Source organism: Perca flavescens, chromosome 3 (assembly GCF_004354835.1).
Source record: "Perca flavescens isolate YP-PL-M2 chromosome 3, PFLA_1.0, whole genome shotgun sequence".
NCBI lineage: Eukaryota > Metazoa > Chordata > Actinopteri > Perciformes > Percidae > Perca > Perca flavescens.
This window is the reverse complement of record NC_041333.1, coordinates 13,916,343-13,939,581: the sequence shown is the minus strand read 5'-3', so window position 1 is coordinate 13,939,581 and position 23,239 is coordinate 13,916,343. Positions and strand designations below refer to the sequence as shown.

Here is a 23,239-nt window from a genome sequence, read left to right as displayed (position 1 = left end):
ATATTTAAATGAGATTTATTGATCATAAATTCCAAAAATAAGTGTAAAACTAGTGGCAATAAGTTGGTGTTAGTGTTGTATATTGTACAATAACAGTAAGGGTCTGAAGACCAAAAAAAAATTGTACCGCACTGTACATTTTATTCTTGTCTTTTAATGCTTTTAAATTGTTTTTAATTCTTTTCTAACTGCTCTTTAATGTTTTATGTAAAGCACTTTGAATTGCCTTGTTGCTAAAATGTGCTCTACAAATAAAGCTGCCTTGCCTGTGTATTAGTTACGGTGGCCGACAGGGGCAAACGCCCTGCAACTTCAGAAAACACATGCAAATAGACAAAACACAAGCAAATTTAAAAACAACTTCATTAATTTGACAACACATGTGCAGCATTCAGCAAACGCGCTGCATATACACACAACACAACCAAATATACAAACGCGCTGCAATTTAAAAACGATGCAAAAAGAAAAGCAAACCCCGAAAACAAATGCAATAAAAAACCACTGCATCCAGATTCCACAACAGAAGTTCTCCAGACCTCTAGAGGGAGCAGCTAATCAGCTGGATTTTCGACCCCTTTTCTGCCTTTTGGGTATAGGCTGCATATTAAAAAAAGAGTACTCCTGTCTCATGCCCTTATTAATTAATTAATTATTAATAATTAATTTTTTTGACGTTGCAGGGCGTTTGCCCTGTCGGCCACCGTAATTAGTGGTAGTAAAAGAAAAGAAAAAAAGCTCCATAAACGTGGGAACAACACGTTGCATGGTCGGCGGTAAGACAACAAGACTGTGCAACTTTTTATTGGCTTCCTGGGGGATCTCTATCACATTATTTGATCATATTAATTAGACAATTTGAAAATATGAATTAGACACCAACACGCTTTTTCTTGCGTGTTATCTCATTGTTCAGCTTTATTAAAAAGAAAATGTGTTAAATAAAAATGCCTCACAACCAATTACTGTAAACCAGGTGAGTTCCTGTGAATTTGGGAGTTCCCTCTCACTTGTGTTCGGCTCCCCTCCCTCGTCCTCCTCCTCCCTCCTCCTCCTCCTCCTCCTCCTCCTCCTCCTCCTGCTGCTGCTCATAGAAACTGCAGCTCAGAGAGCAGCGCTTCAGACGCGCTCTCTGCCGCACACACCAGTTTCCAGTCGAGCACACGTTCTGCGGCTCCAACTTTGGTTTTCTACAAACTTCGTTCGGTGTCGATACCATGCTGGATTAAGCCAATTAACCGTTGTTATTCGGCCAAAGAAGGTCGGTTTTGCCACAGCGCAGGTACAATGAGCGCATTCTGCAGCTGATCGGCTGATTAGAGGTAAGTTAAACTACTGGGAAACTTTTTCTTCCAGCTCAATCAAAATCTCTCTGCTGTGCAGTAAATAATAGTAGCATGCCTGTTTGTGTAGTGATGTAATGTTTGTAGACTACTATACACAAGAAGAAATGGCCTACATTTTGATTTTAAGTGATAAAAAGGAGATAAACAATAGTTTGGTTGGTCTCCAAACTCAGTATTGCCGAGCACCATTGTTTCCCTTTTGGCATATTACAGTGATTGCTCACAGCTAACAATATACTGTCAGCTTTGAGCTTGTAATAAGGGCATTTCACCACAGTGAACATATACAAAAGGATTATCCGCTCAGCTGTCTTCGCTGGCTTGGCTTCTATTTTGCACTTTTTCTCTTATGTGAGAAAGGCTGTGTTTCTCAAAGTTTAGCTGCCAGTAACCTATCTGCACTGCATCCATGTTAATGAGTAAGCTTTGGGAATTGGGACACTGCACTGAGCTCCTTTTTATATTTACCCTCAGGGGAGAGACCTGTGTTCTACAGTGGTGCAGTGTTTGCACTATCTGTGACCTGTAGGTGTGGACACAGATAGTGAAGAGGACACAGACAATCTAGCACCATGGATTTCGGCAATGATGTGGATCTGTCCAATGAAAACATCACGCCACTGTGGAAACGCTGCACGGACAAGAAGAAACAGGACTCGAGCAACCCCAAAGCGCGACCCTTCAGTTACCACGCGAATGGGGTCATGACGACGGACTTCCCCGTGGAGGACAACAAGTGCTCCTTCACTTTGAGCCAACCCGCCGAGAGGCTCGTGGTCACACCCCCGACTTGGGGCAAGAACGCTGTGGTGTTGAAGCACATTCTGCACAAACCCTCCAAGAAGTCTCGAGTTGTCCGAAGCATCAGCATCGGGCACTTCTCCAACGGACTCTTCTCGCTGTCCAAATTTAGGTCTGAGGATAACCGATCCGCCTCACTGGACAACAGAGTGCGAAATGGAGACGGTGACAGGAGGAAAACCACTAATGGAGGGACAGTATGGCAGAAAAAGCATCTCCAGGAGCCCCAGAATCACGTGCCGAGCCTGTTCGGCGTGAGCTCACAGAAAGACCAGAAAGCGTTTGGGATGAGTCCCCCGTCATCTGACGCTGTGCCTCTGAACTCCTCTCCTGTCCTGTCTTCACGCTCTCCTAACAACAACACATACAACCACCATGAGCTGTCCTCTCTTTCGTCCGCATCCAGTCCCTCTCCCCCAGCCCTGCGTACCCCCACCCCCTCCCACAGCTCCACCTCCAGCATCCCCTCCCTCTCCTCCCTTACCTCCTCAGACCCCTCGACCCCACGCTCCCCGTCGCCAGCGGACAACGGAGGACAAGCGGTCCTCAGACCGTCCTTATTCCCGCCTGCCTCCTCACAGGACACCAGGCATGCCTCTTTCTCTTCCTCCACCTCCTCTGCATCACCCTCTCCCTCACTTTCCCCATCTATCTCGCCCTCTCCCTCAATCGTCCTCAGCACCCACAGCCCTGCTGCCCTGAAGATGGGCACCCAGCAGCTCATTCCCAAGGGTTTAGCATCTGATGTCCGGCAGTGCAAGGCGCCTGTCTCTGAGCCGCAGGTCCAAGGTTTGACCGGGCTGCTGGGGTTGGATCATTCCAAGCGAGCGTTGAAAGCTCTCAGCATGGTAGAAACGGGAACCTACTTTTCTACCGGAGGGGGCCACATCGAAGGGACAGATGGGGACAGTGAGAGCCCGGGGACACTAAGAAGAGGCCTGAGGAGTACGTCCTATAGGAAGGCAGTTGTGAGCGGAGTAGATTTGGATGTCCCATCAGTAGATCCCAAGGCCCATTGGTGGTCACAGCCTGTCATCAAATGGCCAGATGAGGATAAGCCAGATTCACCAATCAGTCCAGCAAGTCCTGGCACTGTAAGTCTCACTAGCCCTGGAACTGCCAAGTCTGCGAGCCCTGGCACACCCAAAATTGCCAGCCCTGGGACACCCAAACTGGCTAGCCCCAGGATTTCAAAGCCTGCCAGCCCCGGGACAAAAAAGCCTACCAACATTGGGAAAAACAAGGTGGGTACATTCAAGAAATAAGTGATGGTGCTCTTGAAGAAAAAAGGGTTGAAATCTCCCACAATACATTTAAAATAAATGGTAGTAGGAGCAATTTTGGAGGTAGCCATATAAAGCTAGGGAAGCATAGATTTGACTTTTCAGTCCCGATGCCAATATCTGGGCTTTGGGTATCGGCTGATAGCGAGTACCTATCCAATACCAGTGTTTTAAATAAAAAGCTTTATGCTTCACTGTTTGAAAGTCACTGGGATCTTCTGTGTGTGAGGCATCATCAGGTTTGACCTAAACATTGCTTTTCTTAACTTGGTAAAACAAAATGTAAAAAATAAGTACATAGATATACATTTACTTAATTTTAGTTGAGTGGGATTGATGCATCCCTATAAAAAGCTATTAGTTTCATGGCTTTTTCGTTAGGCAGTTTAAAAGATTTTTAAACAATGTGGTTTAAGGTTTGAAGTTTGCTATGTTGTAACATGCTGCTGAATATGTTACTAACCTACCTGATTGGCTTTACACAACAAGTTTTAGAGAAATGAATACCAACATTTTTAGCATTCATTTGCAAAGCAAATCCCTCGGGAATGCCTGTTGCTGAACTATCAATGCACACATACAGCCGTGTAAATACGCTGTACACTTTGGCATTTACTGTAACAGATTAAGATTTCTTGATTCGGTTAACCCTCCTGTTGTCCCCGCGTCAAATTTGACCCGTTTTTGAAAGTTTCTATATCAGAAATATGGGTTTTCTTTCAACCAAATTGTCAAAATAATAATGTGGGTGGTTTTATACCCACTTGACAAGTAAAATAAATAATCATTTCACTATTTTCATTGGATTTGGGTGTTCCTTTCAATTTGATTGCATTTGGAAAAAAAAAAAAAACATGGTAAAGGAACATTGAAAATATTGAGATAAATGCTTGAAAACCATCTTTAAAAAAAGAAAAAGCGTAAAACAGCTACAAAAACTTTGGAAAAAGTGACAAAAGTGTCGGAAAAAGTTCAAATTTTAATTTTATGACCCAGAAAAAGAAAAAGTTGCATTGTCGACAGAAAGACAACACAAGGGTTAATCATAATCCATCTGATGGGTTTATATTTGACTGCGCACAAATATAGCTTCAACGTGGACTTTTTAGTATTGGGGTGAAGTCCAAATTGTAAAATGACAACACAGGCTGAGTATTGTGGAACAAACTCGGCAGCAGCAGCAAAAAGTCAGACAAGGCCTTACAAGGAAACAATAAATGTGGTTGTTGGGAGACATGACGTAATCTGACACCATGCCCACAAATGCACACTTAAATACACAAGGGCTCCGTAATTAGACGGGGGTCAATGATTGAGGTCGCGACCTGCACAGGCAGGTCATGGACAGGTGACAGAGCTTCAGAGGCCTGTCTCATTTAAAGTTTGTGTGTGTGCCTGCTTGGCCCCTCAGGGTTTGTCCAAGACATTACAACAGTGTTCCGTTTCTATTTCAGTGTCCAGATAAGAAGAAAGCTTTGACCAGTCAACGGACGTTTGACAGTGAGGGTGAGAAACCCCCCATCTGTTTTGTTTCCACCCCCTTTTCCCCTTCATTTTACTCCGTTAGTGTCTGCTCTTTTTTGCCTTTATGTCTCTCTCTCAATCAAACCTCTTCCTTTTTTTTTTTTTTTTAACCCATTCAAACCGGATCACACATCTGTGTGTATTTACCTTTAAGACCTGATCACGCATCTGCGTCATTTTGAGCGGTGTCGTCTTTTTCAAGGCACATGGCAAATTATATGTACTGTGATTGGCTGAAATATTCTTGGGGTGAGTGACAGAGATGCATAGGGATTTTGTTATGATTTCTTAGACGCTTTTATCCAAAGTTTGATCCAAATAATACAAGAAACAAAATTAAAAGAAGTAACCCTCGGTTTTGTTTTGGGTTTTTTTCTATAACTTTGTATCAGTGATGTTCACTTATCACTTTGGTACCTCAATAGTATGAAATAATGAAATAAAAATGGATCTGTACTGATTTTCAAAATATTCTTGATATTTTTTGTTGTTTATAGATTTTTTTTTAAATGCATTTGAAGATTATGGCCAAGCAAGTCAGTCACGTTGAAAGCCAAAGAAGTAAGCTCTCAAATGCTTTTTATTACATGTTTTTATCTGCTATAGAGCCTGAGAAATTAAGATTTTAGTAGGCTTTGACAAATTTTGACAAATATTTCTGGAAACTCTTAGGTTTTGGGAAAGTACTTAGGCAGAAAAGGCCTTTTATAGCAGGCGTTTTAGGCGTAAATGGGTTAAACTTCCAACATGATTAATCTTTCTATCAAAATAAAATGTGTGTTTCAGAGGAGGAGCTGTACCAGAACTATCAGGAGAAGGCCTTACATAATGACTCGGATGAGGATGCCGATTCCAGAGAAGACAAACAAGATAACGGCATCGTGTTGCAGTACAGACCTATACGCATCTCCTGGAGCCAGCTCAGTGTGGTCAGACATAACACAGCTTCTGTTCTTTTTCTTATAATTTTCTCACTCGTTCTCTACATCCAGTACACAGACAAACGTACAGTATGTACTCACTGCTGTGGCTGTGGAGTCTTGGAATGCTAGTGCTCTGAAGAATGCTGTCATATCCAGTTTGGCCACAGTCCATCCCCATCCTCCCACTTTTTCTGCCACCCTCACTCTGTTTATCAGGGAGTTCAGGAGCATTTCTTCTAGGACTCGGGTGGGAAGGGAGGGATGCAGACAGTCAGCCAGACCCACAGGAATTCTTGCAAGCACTCCTGTGCCTAATGCCAGTGTGTTGCCATACTCATCAGACTGCAAATATGCTTAAAATGTTGCCTCTACAGAGAAGTGCGATGGCTCTGTATTACATAATATAGTTAGGGGTTTTAATGGATGGATAGAGGGAAAACAGAGGAAAGGAATGGCTAATTTAGTTTTCTATTTAGACATTCCCATCGGTTTGTTTACTTGCTGAGGAGGAAAAGTGCGGGAGGAAAAACAGGCGAGGGCATAGATGGAGGCAATTAGGATTAGTTCTGAAATTGCTGAGCAGAAAATGATATGCACTCACACTCAAATAACTGGGAAATAGGATTCAAAGTAGAGAACATTCAGAAAATGTCTTGAGTTGGTTTTATTCTTGGGTATACCAGCAAGACACAGGAGGCGAATAGAGCCGAGTCAGACATTGCCATGCGGACCAGGACTGTCCTCTTCCAACGCAGCTGCTTTACAGCTGTGGATCTGTTACTGAGAATGTTTAAAATGCCAACACAAAGAAAGTGGAAGGTGATGGACATCCGGCCGAAGATGAGGGACATCCGCCGGATCTTCCAGTGGCACCGGATAATTCCTGTAAATGAAACGTCATTGATATAGACTACTGCTGCAGGGTTCTCCCTCGGATTTAGTAGGAAATGCTGGCATGGCAAGTTTATTGTCCTGTTCCATTGAAACCTAGCCAGATATTCTTGCTTTTCCGAAAAGTCTCCTCTCACTCAGCTCCTCCCTTCTCTTACTGCCCCCCCCGGCATCTCTCGCCATTTAAGGTTTGATGAAATGTCGCATCCCAGAATATTCACATTTTCTAGGAATTACCACCGGTAGTTTCCGAAGGTGCAGCTTCCCACAAGCTACAGTACCTCCTCCCTCCTATGGTGCTTACGTTGCCTGAAGATTTGTTTGATTTGCTCTGATTTAAACATATAATTAACTTTTGAGTAATAAGAGAGAATTGATTGTGTTTCAGTCACACCCAGTGAAACTGCAAAACAAGGTGAAGTTCAGTTGGCATGATAACGTGCGTGGTTGCGCACACACACACTAAAAACCTTGCAGTCTTATATTGATAGCTGGTTTTGCTGATATGGTGTTAAGGGTTTGGTAGAAGGGAAAGTATAAGCAAAATAAATAATCAAACAGATGTATGTGTGAGAGAAATACAAAGAAAGAACCACAAGCGATGTTTGGTCTGCAGGTTGGTTGGTTCTCATTGTTTGCTTAGGGCTGCAGGGCAGATACTAGAAAGAAGGAAGGCTCCTCCAACAGCAGTTTCGCTTCCTTGTGACTTTACACCAAAACAGGATCAGAAGCTATTGGAAGTAGGGAAATATGGATTCCTGCTTGCATGTGTGATTTGGTAAATGTGCCCCAGATCATATTGGTTATATCTGGTGAGACATGAGAGGGAAGCATGCTTTTTATTCACTTATACCTTCAGGTTGACAAAGCAAAATGCTGATTAATGCTGTAGCACTCCACACCCGGTTCATTCCAAAAGATTGCTTTGTTTCAATGTTATTCAAATATCTGTGGACCAGCCACATACCAACATGCGCATACACTTTCCTTTTATCTGTATAGTATGCTTTCGGCCAAAAGGCAGTTTACCTTTTTAGAGTTCTTTTTTTTTTTGGTTCCAACAAATGTCCTAAGCCTGATACTTTTATATTCAGTAAAGATCTTTCTTTTCACATTTGGTACAACAACTTCATTGGCTCTCTATTCAGTGTGGTATGCAAAGTGCTTCTTTCTTTGTATAACGAGGACAAGAGTGGCACGCAAACATACACACACACGTTTATACACCCGTGCTACAAATACAAAGGGCCCTTGGCTTAAAAAAAAAAAAAAAACAGCATAGTCAAACAAGTGTGACTTGTGTGTTTGTTTTTTTTCTGATTTTGTTTTCTCTTTAGGTCAAGAAAAGGGGTCTTTCTGACCGGATGAGTCAGGAGGAACGCAAAAGACAAGAGGTAGGAATCATATTTTATACTTTATATTTTATGTTTGATTTGGAGTGGGAAAAATCCAATTTTGGGCTACATGCATGCTAAGTTAGGAGTTACCAAGCACTGGGGGGAGTAAGTCTGTCCATTTGGTCTCTGTGAACTCCAGACCAATAAAAAAGCCATTAAAGGAGCTCAGCAGGAAACCTGCATCATAGACTATTATATATTTAAAGCAAAACACTTTGTAAAGGGGAGGAGAAGGACTGATGTTCCAATACATACACTCACAGACAAATGAGTAGAAACATTAAATTGATTGACAGATTGGTGCTTAGATTGGCACGGTTCAATAGCATTCCAAACATGCTTGTAGAGCACAGGTATGTCAAGCACATTCATGACAGAGCCCATCTGAGTAATTGAGGCATGCAAAGTCAATAATGGATATTTAGTGACTAAACTGTTTCTGTTTCTCTTCCTGTTGCTCACTCCTGCCCCTCAATAGTCCATTTTTGAGCTGATCTCGTCGGAGCACTCTTACCTCCACAGTCTGGAGATCCTGATCCGCATGTTCAAGAACTCTGCAGAGCTCAGCGAGTCCATGACCAAGACCGAACACCACCACCTCTTCTCTAACATCACCGACGTCTGTGAGGCTAGCAAAAAGTAAGTGCACGGTTGTAATGTGTAGCTTTTGTAGACAGAGTTATTATCAGCTGTATATTGCTATGGGTCTCCATGTTTGGTACTCTCAGTGTATATTTATAGATCTTTTTTTGGTGTGGAGGACTTATGATAAATGTTGGTTCTTACATGCTGGTTGGTATTTTTAAGCTATTCTTACATGCAACAGTCCATCAGTGTTTGTGGTTTCTGGTTTTGGCTAATGAGCTAGATGATTTTCTTATTTAACAGCACTTAAAAGTTGGTAGACCACACTCATTCCATGTGGGGTGTGTCTGTAAACACTGTTTACTGTATGGTGTTCCCATTCTTCCAGCCTCTAGCTTCAATTAGTTGTTTTCAGTTCTGTGTAAGGGATTGTGGGTCGGCAGCACTGAGCTGTTTTCTGTGTGTATATGTGGTCACGTGATGAAGGGCAAATTGAGTGAAAGAACAAAAGAACAATGTAGATTTTTTTTTCTTATAGGTGAGTGTAGAAAAAATGCAGTGGCTGATATTTAGTCTACCCGTCCATCATGGTTTATAGTGCATGCGAGTGGACTGTTTAATGACATTCATGGCCAGGTAACCATGAACGTCTAATTATCCCATAAACGCACGGAAACACTCTTGCATGAGAGGCCAGGAAAGTTGAGACTGATAGACTGTACTGCCTCAGCAATTACTGTGTTGTACAGGGCTCCGTTATTTCTACAAATTATTGACAAAATCATTTCAGAGCCCATATGTTCTTTGTTAGGTTTTGGTGATTTTAACTATGGTATAATTTCAATTTTTCATTATGAGATTACTATTCAGTATGATAATGGCCTCAAGTGCAACTACTGTATGATATAATTGTGTAATGTGTTATTATCAGGTCAGTATACATTATAACAGCCTTATGTGCTGGTCTAAAGTCACTGTTCACCATTGCAGCAGTCTTGTGTCTTTTTGTGAAGTTAGCGCTGCAGTGATGTCAGCCTACAAGCCTGCTATAGGGACTTAAGACTCCCCAATTAGTCCAATGTTTACAATCTTTTCACACTTTCCCTCCCTTAGCCACAACTTTACTGAACCTACTCTGTTAACAAGTTTTCAGTTATTCTTAAAAGGCAGTGTTCATAATATAGGTTAATAAATGACATGGGTTTAAGCCAGCCCTCGTCTTTCTGTTTCCTAGGTTGTAAGTTTACCCTACCTCCCTTGTGCAACTGGTCATGGCATTTGCTCAAGGATTCCATGTCAGGATTGCAGCTCCATCCTCAGAGAGACAGTATTAGTGCATTTACACCCCTCAATCGTGCATGAATGGTGGTATCTGTAAATTCCTCAACAATTCCTCCCTGTGTTCAGATGTGCTGCAGCCCATCTCCCCTTTCTCATTCCTATACACGGGCCACACACGTCAATGCGATGCAATAACCTCTCCACTTAAATACTTGGATGGAGACGCAGGGACAGCAGTAGGGCTGCACAATTAATCACAATTTTATCGAAATCGCAATATGGACTAGTTCAATATTCAAATCGCAGGAGGAGAGGCGCAATATTTGTTAAAGACAAAATATGTGTCTAACCGTTCTGAATGAAGTATTGTGGTGCTGCAGAGACGTCCTGGGCCTACAAATTCTGTCCTACAGACTAAAGGAAAACATCGTTGTTTGGTACATAGTCATGCAAAAATCACACTACATGACTATAGTACATTTTTTATTTGTGTTTCAATGAAAATGAGAATGATGATCCAAAAAATTTATCATTCCCTCCAATATCGTGAATCCTATCGCAATCGCAACATCAGTCAAAATAATCGCAATTTGACATTTTCCTCATATCGTGCAGCCAGCAGCTCTTAAGATATAAATTGGCCTGTAGCACTGGTTAAACAAGATGTTTTACTTGGAACACATAGTCATGCTTTGACTTTCGCTTCTCCAAGAAAATAAGAAACATGACTCCACCTGCAGGCTCCTGTTTAGTCTGTGTGTGATAGTGAGTGGAACGGCTCTTGAGTATTTTAAATGCAGGTGTGTCACCTTATTCATTACTGTAAATGCACCAGGGCTGCTCGATTATGAAAATAAATAAATCATAATGACGATTATTTTGGCCAATATTGAAATCACGATTATTTAACACGATTACTAATTGACTTTGGAAAGATCTTGCAATTATTGAACTTAAAAAACTGTGAAAAAGTTCAACAAATCAACAGGTAAAAATCCACCTAGAACTGTGAATTACCCTTAATACCTTTCCCATTTACATTTATTTTCTTCCATTCAGAACACAATAAGAAAATAATAAGAAAATGTAATGTGCTAAATAGTTGTTTTTTCTCTCTTCTGTTTTTGTGATCATAAAGAGCTGAAATCGTAATCGCGAATACAATTTTGATTAAGCGCACATCCCTAGTGTACTGGAACACCAAGGAAAACTGACAGAGAGGCTAATAAATGTGCTCCTAAGTACGTGCTGGTAGAACTCCTTCATTTTCATTTGTAATTCTTGGTCAGCAGCATTTCTCTTTTTTTTTTTCCCCTCCCTTAACGTTTTCCCTCATGACGACGTGCTGTTTATGGGGTTCAGTGAGGAGGGAGTGTGTCCTGAACTTGAGGCACCATTGACCTGTTAAAGCCCTAAATACACTTTTAAATCATGGGCCAGAGGGCAGGTCAACAAGTTTGTGTTTTCTGTTATCCTGTGCGCTCATGGGTTCATGGCATGGACACGAGGCTACATGGTCACAAGAAGCATGGTTTCCCATAGATAGTCATACTATAGCACTGTGTGTGTGTGTGTGTGTGTGTGTGTGTGTGTGTGTGTGTGTGTGTGTGTGTGTGTGTGTGTGTGTGTGTGTGTGTGTGTGTGTGTGTGTGTGTGTGTGTGTGTGAGAAGTAGGTAGGGATAGGGATGGATCGGGCACAGAGGTGCTTTTGCAGATGCGCTCAAACTCTCTCCAATGGGTTGAGGTCAGCGTCCTGTGTCTGTGCGACAGCTTCCTGTTTGTCACCTTGGATCGCGCATGCAAAAACACTTATTCCCTTGAAGTTGGCCATGTGGCATGCCATTAAACCGGCCATCTGGTGGAGCTCAGGAAGAGGAAAAGCCTCTGTGTTATGGTTAATGGCAGGCTATGTCTATTTTAAGAGGCGGGGAGTTCCTTTTTTGTGATCTTCCAGCAGGTTTAAAAAAAAAAAAAAAAAAAAGGTATTGGCTTCCTGACTTTGTATCTGTCAGTGTGTCCTATATTTTTCCCCAGTGTTCGATGACTTGTGGTGTGATGCTTCTGACTCAAGCTGTCGCCATGTTCGGTATGAATCCCTAACATACTAACCCTTACTCATCCTAACATCCTGTACTCAGGTTCTTTAAGGAATTGGAGGAAAGGCACCAACAGAACATCGTGATCGATGACATCAGCGACATCGTTGACAAGCACGCTCAGTCCAACTTTGACCCCTTCGTCACATACTGCTCCAACGAGGTCTACCAGCAGAGAACCCTTCAAAGGCTGGTGTGAGTGACCGAGCAGACACACACACACACACACCCACACACACACACACACCCACACAAACACATGTTCTTATCATATCTCTCATGGCTTTGAGCCAACATTACTGTTGTGACACTTTGAACCAGGGAGTTTGCTCTTTCTCCCCGCTCATTTTTCCCACTCTTTCTCTCTGTGTATCAGTTACTCCTCTTTCTGAACACCCAATCTCCCTCCAACCCCTCTTGCAGGTCCAAGAATCCAGTTTTTAAGGAGGTCCTGACCAAGATAGAGAGCCACCCAGACTGCAGGAACCTCCCCATGATCTCCTTCCTCATCCTGCCCATGCAGAGGATCACTCGTCTGCCCCTGCTCATGGATGTGAGTGCACTGATGACATAAAGTCGCACGAGTGTTGGATTGCAATTGCATGACTTTGACTCTTACGCAATAGTTTGTTTATTCGTACTGGCCTGACTAAATTCAACATGGGATGTGTTCTAACCTCAAAGATGCTTGTGTGAGATTACATCATTCCTTGATAATCTGATGAACGGATTCACCCTTTCCTGTTTCTTCCCTTTTTAATGTTTTTTCTTCTTCTTCAGTTTCATGGTTCCTTTGGCACCACATTATTCTCTCCCTATTGTGCCTCCCTCTCTTCCTCTCCCTTGGTCTGATTTCTTCCCCCTCTCTCCCGTCCTCCATCAGTGTCTCCCTGGGGACTCAGGGGTTTATGCTTGTGCACTTAGAGGCTTTTGGATCCTGAGAAAGTTTGGTTTCAATGCATTGCTTCCCACAGCTTTCTTCATGCATCACTATTTTATCAGGCTTTTGATAGAGTAGGGTGTGCATGGGTGCAAAGAATTGTGGGTTTTAGTGCATGCGTGTGTTCATATGTTATAAATTAGTGCAACTGATTTCAGCCCTGACTATCTGTGTTGCAGACAATTTGTCAGAAGACACCTAAAGACTCTGCACAATATGAAGACTGCAAGAAGGCTTTACAAGCAGTCAGCAAGGTGTGTGGATCACAAATGTTATACACCTCATTCTAGGTTTCATGTTTCTACATTTCCAACTGCACATCTAATACATATTATTTTCCTACATGTTGCAATGCCTTTGGGAGACTTGCCTTAGACACAGGAGACTAGGTTTAGGCTGAGAGACAATCATGTCCTAGTTAATATTGTAAATGTAATGTATTTTATTGAAGAATGTTCTGCTAAAACAGCAACTGTGTGTGTGTGTGTAGGTGGTGAGAAAGTGTAATGAAGGAGCTCGCACAATGGAGAGGACAGAGATGATGTACACTATCAACTCTCAGCTGGAGTTTAAGATCAAGGTATGAGCGTTGCATAACACATTTTGGGAAATCTCATGTTTCGCTTTCTTTCTCTTGGCAAATGTTTATTAAGTGTGTAAAACATGGGACCATGCAGTCATGCACAGACGTGCACACACATGCAGACACACCCACATCACTCACTGGGCTATCTATTATCTATACACATACTACGCACAAGGCTTGGCAGGCTCAAGTGTGTCAAAGTAGTGTGGGAAATAGCTGTTGGCACATTTGGGATTCACAGATGTCTGGCGAACACATGCTAAGTCTGCATAGACGGCTTTTCACACGTGCACACACACATTTTGATTTAGGAATTTCATGACAGCACCAGCATTGCATGCATTTAAAAAGTACTTCAGGGGCCATCCACACGGAAACGCTTTTTGGTGTAAACGCACATGTTTTGCATCGTTTTGGCCGAATCCTGTTAACGCACTGCCTGAAGACGCACTTTTTTGAAACCTGGTCCCCACTTGCGTATCAATGATGTCATCGCCACTCCCCTCAAACTCTAGCCTTTGACCTCTTATCCCGCGACGAGTGTGAGTCGCAGCAGCAGTTCGACTTCACTGTCGGTCCGCACAAACGATTCTGGTTTCCTCGCACTAACCATCTTTGTCGTCTTCTTGTTGTGCTCGGTTTCTTCTTCTACTGTCTGTTGGTATACAGCGTGCAAGCTTTATGCCATGCTCCACCTCTTCTTCTCCGCTTTTGGTGAATTTCTGTAGCAGAAACAGCGCCACCTATAGGCCTGGAATATGAAGTAGCGTGTTGAGTCATTTACACATGGATCCGTTTGGACGCAAATATTCTTGAAACGATGCCAGGGAAGACGGGGGGGAAAAAAAAGATCGTTTTGGTACGTGTGGACTAGAGGATGGATAAGCGAGCCCGTCGGAACCCGTCGGAACCCGTCGGAACCCGTCGGGACCCAGCGGTATCAGACAGGGCGGGCCAGGTTCGGACAGATATTTAGAAATGATGTTCAGGTTCAGGTCGGGCTCGGTCACATCAGGGCGGTAAGGCATTGAACATTTTAAATTTAAAAAAGCTTATTATGTAGGTCGCACCTGTGTTAAGATTAGAGATGTTCCGATACCAGTATCGGTATCGGCTCCGAAAACGCTGGTATCGGTATCGGGAAGTACTGGAGTTTATGCACCGATCCGATACCACGTAATAAAGCCCTAAAGAAAATCTACGTTAAAGTAGTTTATTTATGTTCTTTTTCCGTTATAACCGACTGTCAAACTGGAGAATAAAAGAAAGTTGTACGACATTCATTGTTTGTGTTTGTTCATGTTTTACAAAGAGTTTAACCTGAGCCAGACAGACAACAAAGATAGAAATAATATCACATCCATACGGGGATAGTAGTATACAGCTGTTATATCATATCACATCCATACAGGGATAGTAGTATACAGTTGTTAAAACATAATAAAATATATGACCCACTGGTATCGCATCGGTACTCTGTATCGGCCGATACGCAAGTTCAAGCAAAAAATGGTATTGGACCATCTCTAGTTAAGATGCGCTTGTTGCCCCATTTGTTGCTTAATAAAAGTGGGCTTTCCACACAAACAAACGTACATGTGTCATTAGTATGAGAAAAAAAGGAGATTTTAACTGTGTCGGGCTCAGGTCAGGCTCGGACATACATATCTTAATGTCGGGCTCGGGCCGGGTTCGGTTGCTGCTCTGTTAGACGCGGGCTGGGCTCGGACAGAAAAATGCGTCCCGATCCGCACTCTAGTGTGGACGTGGCCTTAGATTCATTGCCATCTTATGTTCATCACATTCTCTTTCTCCTTTCCCTCCAGCCTTTCCCCCTGGTCTCCTCCTCCAGGTGGATGGTAAAGAGAGGAGAGCTGACTGCGTTTGTGGAGGACAACGGCATCTTCCTCAGGCGGACGTCGCGGCAACAGGTCTATTTCTTCCTTTTCAATGACGTCTTCATCGTCACCAGGAAAAAGAGGTGAGCGTGGCCCTCGCTGTGCAGGCTTTGCTCGTTTGTCACCTGTTCTGACACCTGTTCTGACACGTTGAGGGTGTCAGTGTAACCATAAGCCGTTGGCCTCCACTGGGGGGGGAGAGTGTATGAACCGCTTGTGGCTTGTACCCGAGTGCAGGGCGTGTCATGTTGTCCTCTCCGTCCTCGTGTTTGAACTTGTTTCTGAGAAATTTGCCTGTTGAGATGAAAAACAATGATTGAGCTCCATACTAAAATGAAAGCAAACCTATTGAAATAAAGGAAAGGAAACAAAAACAACTGCTTCATAGTCACAGTGTGAAGTCATTATCAGCAGGGGCGAGTACGATTTTTAAAAAGTCCAATGGGATTGACACCTTCAGATGCACTGTGCGATCAGACTGTTCTTGCTCACTGCCCCCCCTGCTTTATTAAGCTGAACAGGTGCAGTTACCTGAACCTGCTGCGACTTGGCATCGCGAATCTGAGCCTGTTTTTCGGAATGTTGTCGAGGTTTCAACACGTAAGCAGAGCGCGTCTGCTTTCCTCTCCTCTGTTTCCTCTAGTTTTAGGTTACACCATGAAAAAAGCCAGAAAGAGGACTTCCTTGAAATGATGTGGTTTTCATTTGCGTGTGTGTAGTGTGGGTTCGCAGTGCAGTGCATTCACAAGTGTGTCTATTTTTGCCAAAAAAAAAAAAATCCCTTCCCGTCCATCTCCCTCGGAGTCTGGAACTGATTGTCCCGCTACTCACAAAAACTAAGAATTCCTAAGAATCATTTAAAAAGAAAAAAAAAAAGGAAGGAAGGAAGGAAAAGAAACATTCCATGTGATATTTTTCTGGGAATCGGATCCAGGCCGCTAGACTCCAGCAGTGTGTGGTGTCAGGCCTGTGTTTGGAAGAGGGATTTGGGGAAGGGAGTGCTCCGGAATCACGGTGTGTATTTGCGCCTGTGTGTGCGTTTGAATGGGAGACGCTGTTATAATATTGGTTTGTACTGCGGGTGAGTTCTGGAGCCCTGCTGTGGCACGCTACTCTCCTGCACTCCATCTGCAGTAATCAAAATAAACACACACCAGGGGTACACAGGGCTAGCCAGGCACAGCCAGGTCACAAACCGACTAGACGAAATGGTGTAATGGCTCTTTTCCTTGTGTGTGTGTGTGTGTGTGTGTGTGTGTGTGTGTGTGTGTGTGTGTGTGTGTGTGTGTGTGTGTGTGTGTGTGTGTGTGTGTGTGTGTGTGTGTGTGTGTGTGTGTGTGTGTGTGTGTGTGTGTGTGTGTGTGTGTGTGTGTGTGTGTGTGTGTGTGTGTGTGTGTGTGTTCGTGTGTGTGTGTTCGTGTGTGTGTGTTCGTGTGTGTGTGTTCGTGTGTTCTTGTTTAACTATATTCGTGGGGTCCAAAAACCAGGAATACAGTACATGTGGGGTCTGGCGAGCTTTGTGGGGCCAAAATGCTGGACCCCACAAATTCAAAGGGCTGTTTGAGGGTTAAGACTTGGTTTTAGGATTAGGGTTAAAATTATGTTATGGTTAGGGTGAGGGTTTAGGTTAAGCATTTAGTTGTGATGGTTAGGGTAAGGGACTAGGGAATGCATTATGGTCCCCGCAAAGATAGTGAAACGTGTGTGTGTGTGTGTGTGTGTGTGTGTGTGTGTGTGTGTGTGTGTGCGTGTGCGTGTGCGTGCACTTTGTTGCCAATTGCAGTAGTTTGATTAAATCCTCTAGGCTTCTTCTTGTCTAATTTTTCATAAGCTTACATTTCAGAAAATACCAGAAGGAAGGTGCTGTAAGGGCAAAGCCACAGCACTTGCACAGTAGAGAGAAAACATATCTATGACCTGAGAATGTTTTCAGTTTTACAGGAAGTGTGTTAGCCTGTATTAGTTGAAAGGGAATCCTAAAGGTTAGTGTGGTGTCTTTGGTTGGGGTTCAGTAGCATTTAACTTACTGAAAATTAATCTTGTGTCGTTTCCGCTTATCAAAACATTTCAAATCTCTTATGAAATCTGTATTGGTTCAGCTTTTACGATTTCTGAGCTGCAACAATCAAGTCGATTTACAAAATTAATTGGCAACTATTTTTGCTAATCTGTAGTTGAATTTATTTTTTAAGCACAAATGCCAAACATTCTCTTGTTCCAGTTTCTCCAATGTGGGGATTTGCTGCTATTCTCTGTTTTTTTATATCACTGTAAATCCAATAGATTTGGGTTTTGGAGTGTTGATAAAACAAGACATTTGAGGACTTTAGACATTGACTCTGGGAAACCGTGATGGAATTTTAAAAACTTTTTTTTCAGATGTGTATCAATCAATAATCAATTAATCAATAATCAAAATAATCATGAATTCAAAGTTTGACATTCATATTTCTGAAACTAGGGGTTTGTTAGTTTACTTATTTGGTGTTGTTTTCTACCCTTTGCTAATCATAAAAGGAGACGACCTACACCAATGAGACAATGTCTCTGTAAGGGATTTGTTAGACTCTCAAATCTGCCTACTTTATTAACTTGGAACTGAATCCAAAATGGAATCGACTATTGGAAACCAAGCCCGTGTCAAACTGGGCTATTGTCACGCAGCGGGGAAAGTTTTCATCTGCTGCTCTCTGGCTCACAGGAACACTTACATAACACTGAGTCCACACCAGCTTGCTCTTCTCTCATCTTCACTTCCCCCCTTTTTCCTGTGTGATGCTGGGCATCAGCTAAACATTCACTATTGTTGAGGTTGAGTTTTCATCTCTCTCGTCTTTTTTTTCTTTCCCTTTTTCTTTTTGTTAGTCGTGACCTTGTGGCTTTTTTTTCTGTCGTGTGCAAGCCTACAATTCCAACACTTTCTGTTCTAGTTTTTTTCTTCTCCTCCCTTTGTTTGTTTGACTATGCCATAGTCTCAACACTCCCACTGCACTTACACCAGAACATTATGCTCTTAGAGTGTGTGTGTGTGTGTGTGTGTGTGTGTGTGTGTGTGTGTGTGTGTGTGTGTGTGTGTGTGTGTGTGTGTGTGTGTGTGTGTGTGTGTGTGTGTGTGTATGCATGCTTGACTTGGAGTCCTATCTCAACATCTCTGCGAGGATGAGTTTGAGTTGAAGAACTGGTTGTGAGATGGTAGCTGGCAACACTGTGATGACCTGTAATAGATGCCTGCACTATCTCTAACAGCAGAGTGATTTTCATTCCAGAAAGGTTGGGTGTTTGTGTCTTTGTAAGTAGCGTAGTGTGAGGAGGCCAAACAGTAGATTCTTTCTCCTTTTATTTCAGTTTGGAACACCTCTCCCCCACATTTCGACATAGGAGATTTATACAATTTCCACCTTCATTCCTCTATTTAGCAATAATCTAACACTGTATACCCAACAGTATTCTACGTCTTATTTTAGGAACTATTTTATGATTTTGGTTAAGTGACGCTCTGAAATGTTTTCAGGTGAAAATGAATGACCGTAAACATGGAGATGAATTCATTGATTGTAATATTTAAAGGTTTTTTCAATTGATTATATGCATGGCTTAAGCGGCTTTTAAGGGGTAAAATACCTTACAGTTGGACCAAAAATCGATACAAACCAACCTTGAATTTTTACGGTATGAATTAAGAGCATGTTCTTTTGTTTGGCCAGTTTTAATATGCACATTTTAAGGCTCATAGTGCTCATTTTGTTTAAGATTATTTGGGCATTTTAGGCCTTTATCTCTATAGGACAGCTTAGACTTGAAAGCGGAGAGAGAAGGGGACTGACATGCAGCAAAGGGCAGCAGGTTGGAGTCGAACCCGCGGCCGCTGCGTCAAGGAGTAAACCTCTATATATGGGCGCCCACTGAGCTAAACAGGCACCCACATATAGATGAATTTAAAGTTTGCTACTCCCATGAAAGGTTTTTACAGAAATAAACCGTGATAAAGCTATAGATTAGTAAAGATTATTGGAAATAGAAGTATGATCTAGGGAGCTTGAAAAAGTCATATTTAATAGACAAATATCAGAATGGTATGAACCTTCTCGTCCAACTCTTGGCAAGATGAAAAATAAGCGTATTGTCCAAAATGTCAAACTCTTCCGTGAAACTCCAGGTCCGTGTGTGTTGATGCAGAGAGCAGCTTGTGGTCACAGTTGGATGCAGCTTTAGTGCGAATTCTTTTTTTTTTCTGATCCGTCTTTCCAAGTACTCTCATTCTCCTCTTCCAAGATGTCTAACTGGTTGTGGTTGACAGGGTTTAACTTGATAGATTGGTGGACAAGGGGCTGATGGGTAACAGTTGAACCTTGTTGATGAGAGAGAGAGAGAGAGAGAGAGAGAGAGAGAGAGAGAGACTTGAGTCTGTGTGCACACTAATGGACATGCTGGTTTACAAGAAGCTAGCTCCTGTCCAGGAGCCTCTCAGCTTTGCTGCTGTCTCAGGTTGATAAAACCTATGTGGGCTGGACCCAAGCTCCTGTTCTTCAGAGCACTATCAAAACACAGACTTTTTCTACAGGTTCAGTGCCGCATTAGAGGTATAATGTTTCACAATCAGCTCCAGATGTTTCTAACTAACGGTGTGTACTGCTAGACACAGGGTCGCGCTCAGGTTAAGGTTCTCATGGGAAATGTAGGCATGTACCAAAGAAACCAGGGAGCAGCTGACTTAGAGTGAGGATACATAGACCGAGCTGAATGTCGAGACTTTTGACTTGCACAGAATCTGCGACATAATGTGACATAATGTTAAATTTATTAATCCAGGTGAATTTGCTTAACTGCACAGCCTTTATCCTCTCAGGGGTTGAATAGCTGAGGTACCATGAAACCGAATCTCTACTGAAAACAATGAGCCTAAATTGAATGTGAGGGGACGTGGGTGGATGGTGTAGGGAGTACACAATAATTAGCTTATTGTGTATTTAAAACGTATTTTGCACTCTGTTATTATTATTGTAACAATAGTATTCACTTTTAGTTTATTTGACAAGTTTATTTGTAATTATTGAATTATTTTGCTGTAAATTAATTAGGCGATAAGATAAAAATGCTATACCGGCAGACAATAATTACAACTACAGCTGGTGACTGGTGAATCATGTCCATGTGGGGGCAGAAACAGGAATGCAGATTGTAACATTTGAGGCTTTCAACAGTCTACAACAGGAGCCATTTGGGAACCCAAAAAGCACAAATAAGTTATTCCAAAAATTCAAAATGAGGAACAAACTTCTGTTGTTGTTAGAAAAGTTGGAAAAGGGGGGAAAGCAGCTGAATCCACATTTATGCCAAAAGAGTATCGGCAACCTGCCTTCATGATCTTTATATCTAACTCACTGTGAGTCTAGTTACAGTTTTATCTTAACATTACAAGATGAAAGATCTACTGATCTAAATGTCTTAATGTTTGCATCTGTGTCTAACTTCATTTGCTGGTGGGATACAGTTCCAGGAAAATGTTTTCCAGCCTAGTTCATTTGACTGTCAAATTTGGTTCAAATCAGTTTTCCACTGACACAACAACATGTGCATGGGTATGTATTTGTGTATGTAAGATAACATTAAGTCTTTCTTAATGCATACAGTAACTACACTGATGTGACCGCACAGCTCTGTTTGTATGTGTTGGTCTTGCATTTCCATATATAGAACTGTTGTTTTATCTCTATCTGAATCCTCTTGTTAACTAGCTTGGTTGTTATCTCATACATCAAGACCTCCATCACCAAAACATCAGTCACACTCAAATAAATCCTACTTGACTGAATTAGGTTAATATCCTTGAATAAAGTGCAGTAAGTGAAATGTTATTAAAAAAGCTTTCTGTCTCTTTCAGCGAGGACAGTTACACTGTGATCGACTACGCTCTGAGGGACCAGATCTGGGTGAGTTCCTGCCAGCCCGAGGATCTCAACCTGTCACCGGTCAGAAGCACGGCCAGCATGCTGAGCTCACGGCAAGGCGGCGCCAACCATCTTTTCCGTCTGCGTTTCCGTAGCAACCACTCCGGTGAAAAGGTGCCCATGATCCTGGGGACGGAGTTGCTGTGAGTGCTTTATTTTGCAACCTTTGTCCCACTTCATTTTGCAGTTTTGGGTTCAATTGCTTTCCGCTTACAGATTTACAACATCTGCTGTTAAGCATGTGATGAATAATTTTTTCCTCTGACACAATATTACCCGTGGATCTTTTACATACAGTACAGGCCAAAAGTTTGGACACACCTTCTCATTCAATGCGTTTTCTTTATCTTCATGACTATTTACATTGTAGATTCTCACTGAAGGCATCAAAACTATGAATGAACACATATGGAATTATATACTTAACAAAAAAGTGTGAAATAACTGAAAACATGTCTTATATTTTTGATTCTTCAAAGTAGTCACCCTTTGCTTTTTTCGATAACTCTGCAAACCCTTGGTGTTCTCTCAATGAGCTTCATGAGGTAGTCACCTGAAATGGTTTTCACTTCACAGGTGTGCTTTGTCAGGGTTAATTAGTGGAATTTTTTCCCTTATTAATAAAAAAGCAAACGGTGGCCACTTTGAAGAATCTAAAATGTAAGACATGTTTTCAGTTATTTCACACTTTTTTTGTTAAGTACATAATTCCATATGTGTTCATTCATAGTTTTGATGCCTTCAGTGAGAATCTACAATGTAAATAGTCATGAAAATAAATAAAAAAACACATTGAATGAGAAGGTGTGTCCAACCTTTTGGCCTGTACTGTACATATGAATAGGTCAAGGTACTCATAAGGTTTGATATATTTTGGTACTCCCTTATCTTCCCTTTGTATGCTCTAATATGCTTTTTAACTTGAAGTAAGAAAATCCCATTACCCCTCTCTCCTAAGCTCCTATTTCGTAGTCTCTTGTTGGAGCATTACAGGTCACAGGGATATTTTGTTACATCTATTCTAAAGCCACAGCCTGAGCCTTACTGCTTGTTGTTTATGTGATCTAGGAAGGGGAAGTTTATTAGTCAGTTATACAGTCGTATTGTCTGCAGTCTTCCTGACACAGACCGGCTGTACTAGATAATTGTTTTGTTGACTGAGCCTCTTGTAACCCAACCATCTATTCTGGGATAAGCAAATCTCTTTTTTTAAAGTCTGCTGGTTGTAGCTGGCGTGTTTTGCATGTGCAGCGTAAGTGATTACTCATACATCCGACCTAGAAATACAGTCAGCTGGTTTGAGCTTCCTTGATATTCATGCCTGTACATATGTTGGTGAAGTTCATACAAAACCCCTCTTTATACAGCAAAAAAAGCGAAAGTGAGGTTGATTAGAGTCGATTATATAACCCGCACAAACAAAGGGGATCTGTCATACATTGGGCTTACTACTGCGTTTATTTTATTCTAGTTAGCGAGGGGAATTGCAGTCCATGTGCACACACATACACAAATGCGCAAGCACACACTACGTTTTCACTGTAATTATTTTCTGTAGTTCAAGGCTTTGTTATGCAGTGTTTTTATATGCACTGGGCCTGTTCCTTCTCATTCCTGTGTAGTTAGAGAACCTCCCTCTATATTCTCATTACAGAAGGTGTGGTTTTCAGTTTCACTCTACAAAACACTGCCTTATAAATGTCTCTTTTTGAAAGCATTTTTCGAGCTTTTTTTGGCAT

General features: G+C 42.1%; 1 protein-coding gene across 1 annotated transcript in view; it reads left to right on the top strand.

Annotated features, from left to right (window-relative positions):
- Positions 1-1,054: 1,054 nt before the first annotated feature.
- Positions 1,055-23,239, top strand: part of LOC114552646 (rho guanine nucleotide exchange factor 26) — a 41,298-nt gene continuing 19,113 nt past the window's right edge. Inside the window, exons 1-12 of the mRNA XM_028573616.1 lie at positions 1,055-1,322; positions 1,821-3,391; positions 4,885-4,936; positions 5,741-5,883; positions 8,106-8,162; positions 8,644-8,804; positions 12,171-12,323; positions 12,552-12,681; positions 13,248-13,322; positions 13,559-13,648; positions 15,481-15,635; positions 21,434-21,643. Coding sequence (XP_028429417.1) covers positions 1,919-3,391; positions 4,885-4,936; positions 5,741-5,883; positions 8,106-8,162; positions 8,644-8,804; positions 12,171-12,323; positions 12,552-12,681; positions 13,248-13,322; positions 13,559-13,648; positions 15,481-15,635; positions 21,434-21,643 — 2,699 coding nt within the window. The 5' untranslated portion in view covers positions 1,055-1,322; positions 1,821-1,918. The remainder of the gene's footprint in view (positions 1,323-1,820; positions 3,392-4,884; positions 4,937-5,740; positions 5,884-8,105; positions 8,163-8,643; positions 8,805-12,170; positions 12,324-12,551; positions 12,682-13,247; positions 13,323-13,558; positions 13,649-15,480; positions 15,636-21,433; positions 21,644-23,239) is intronic.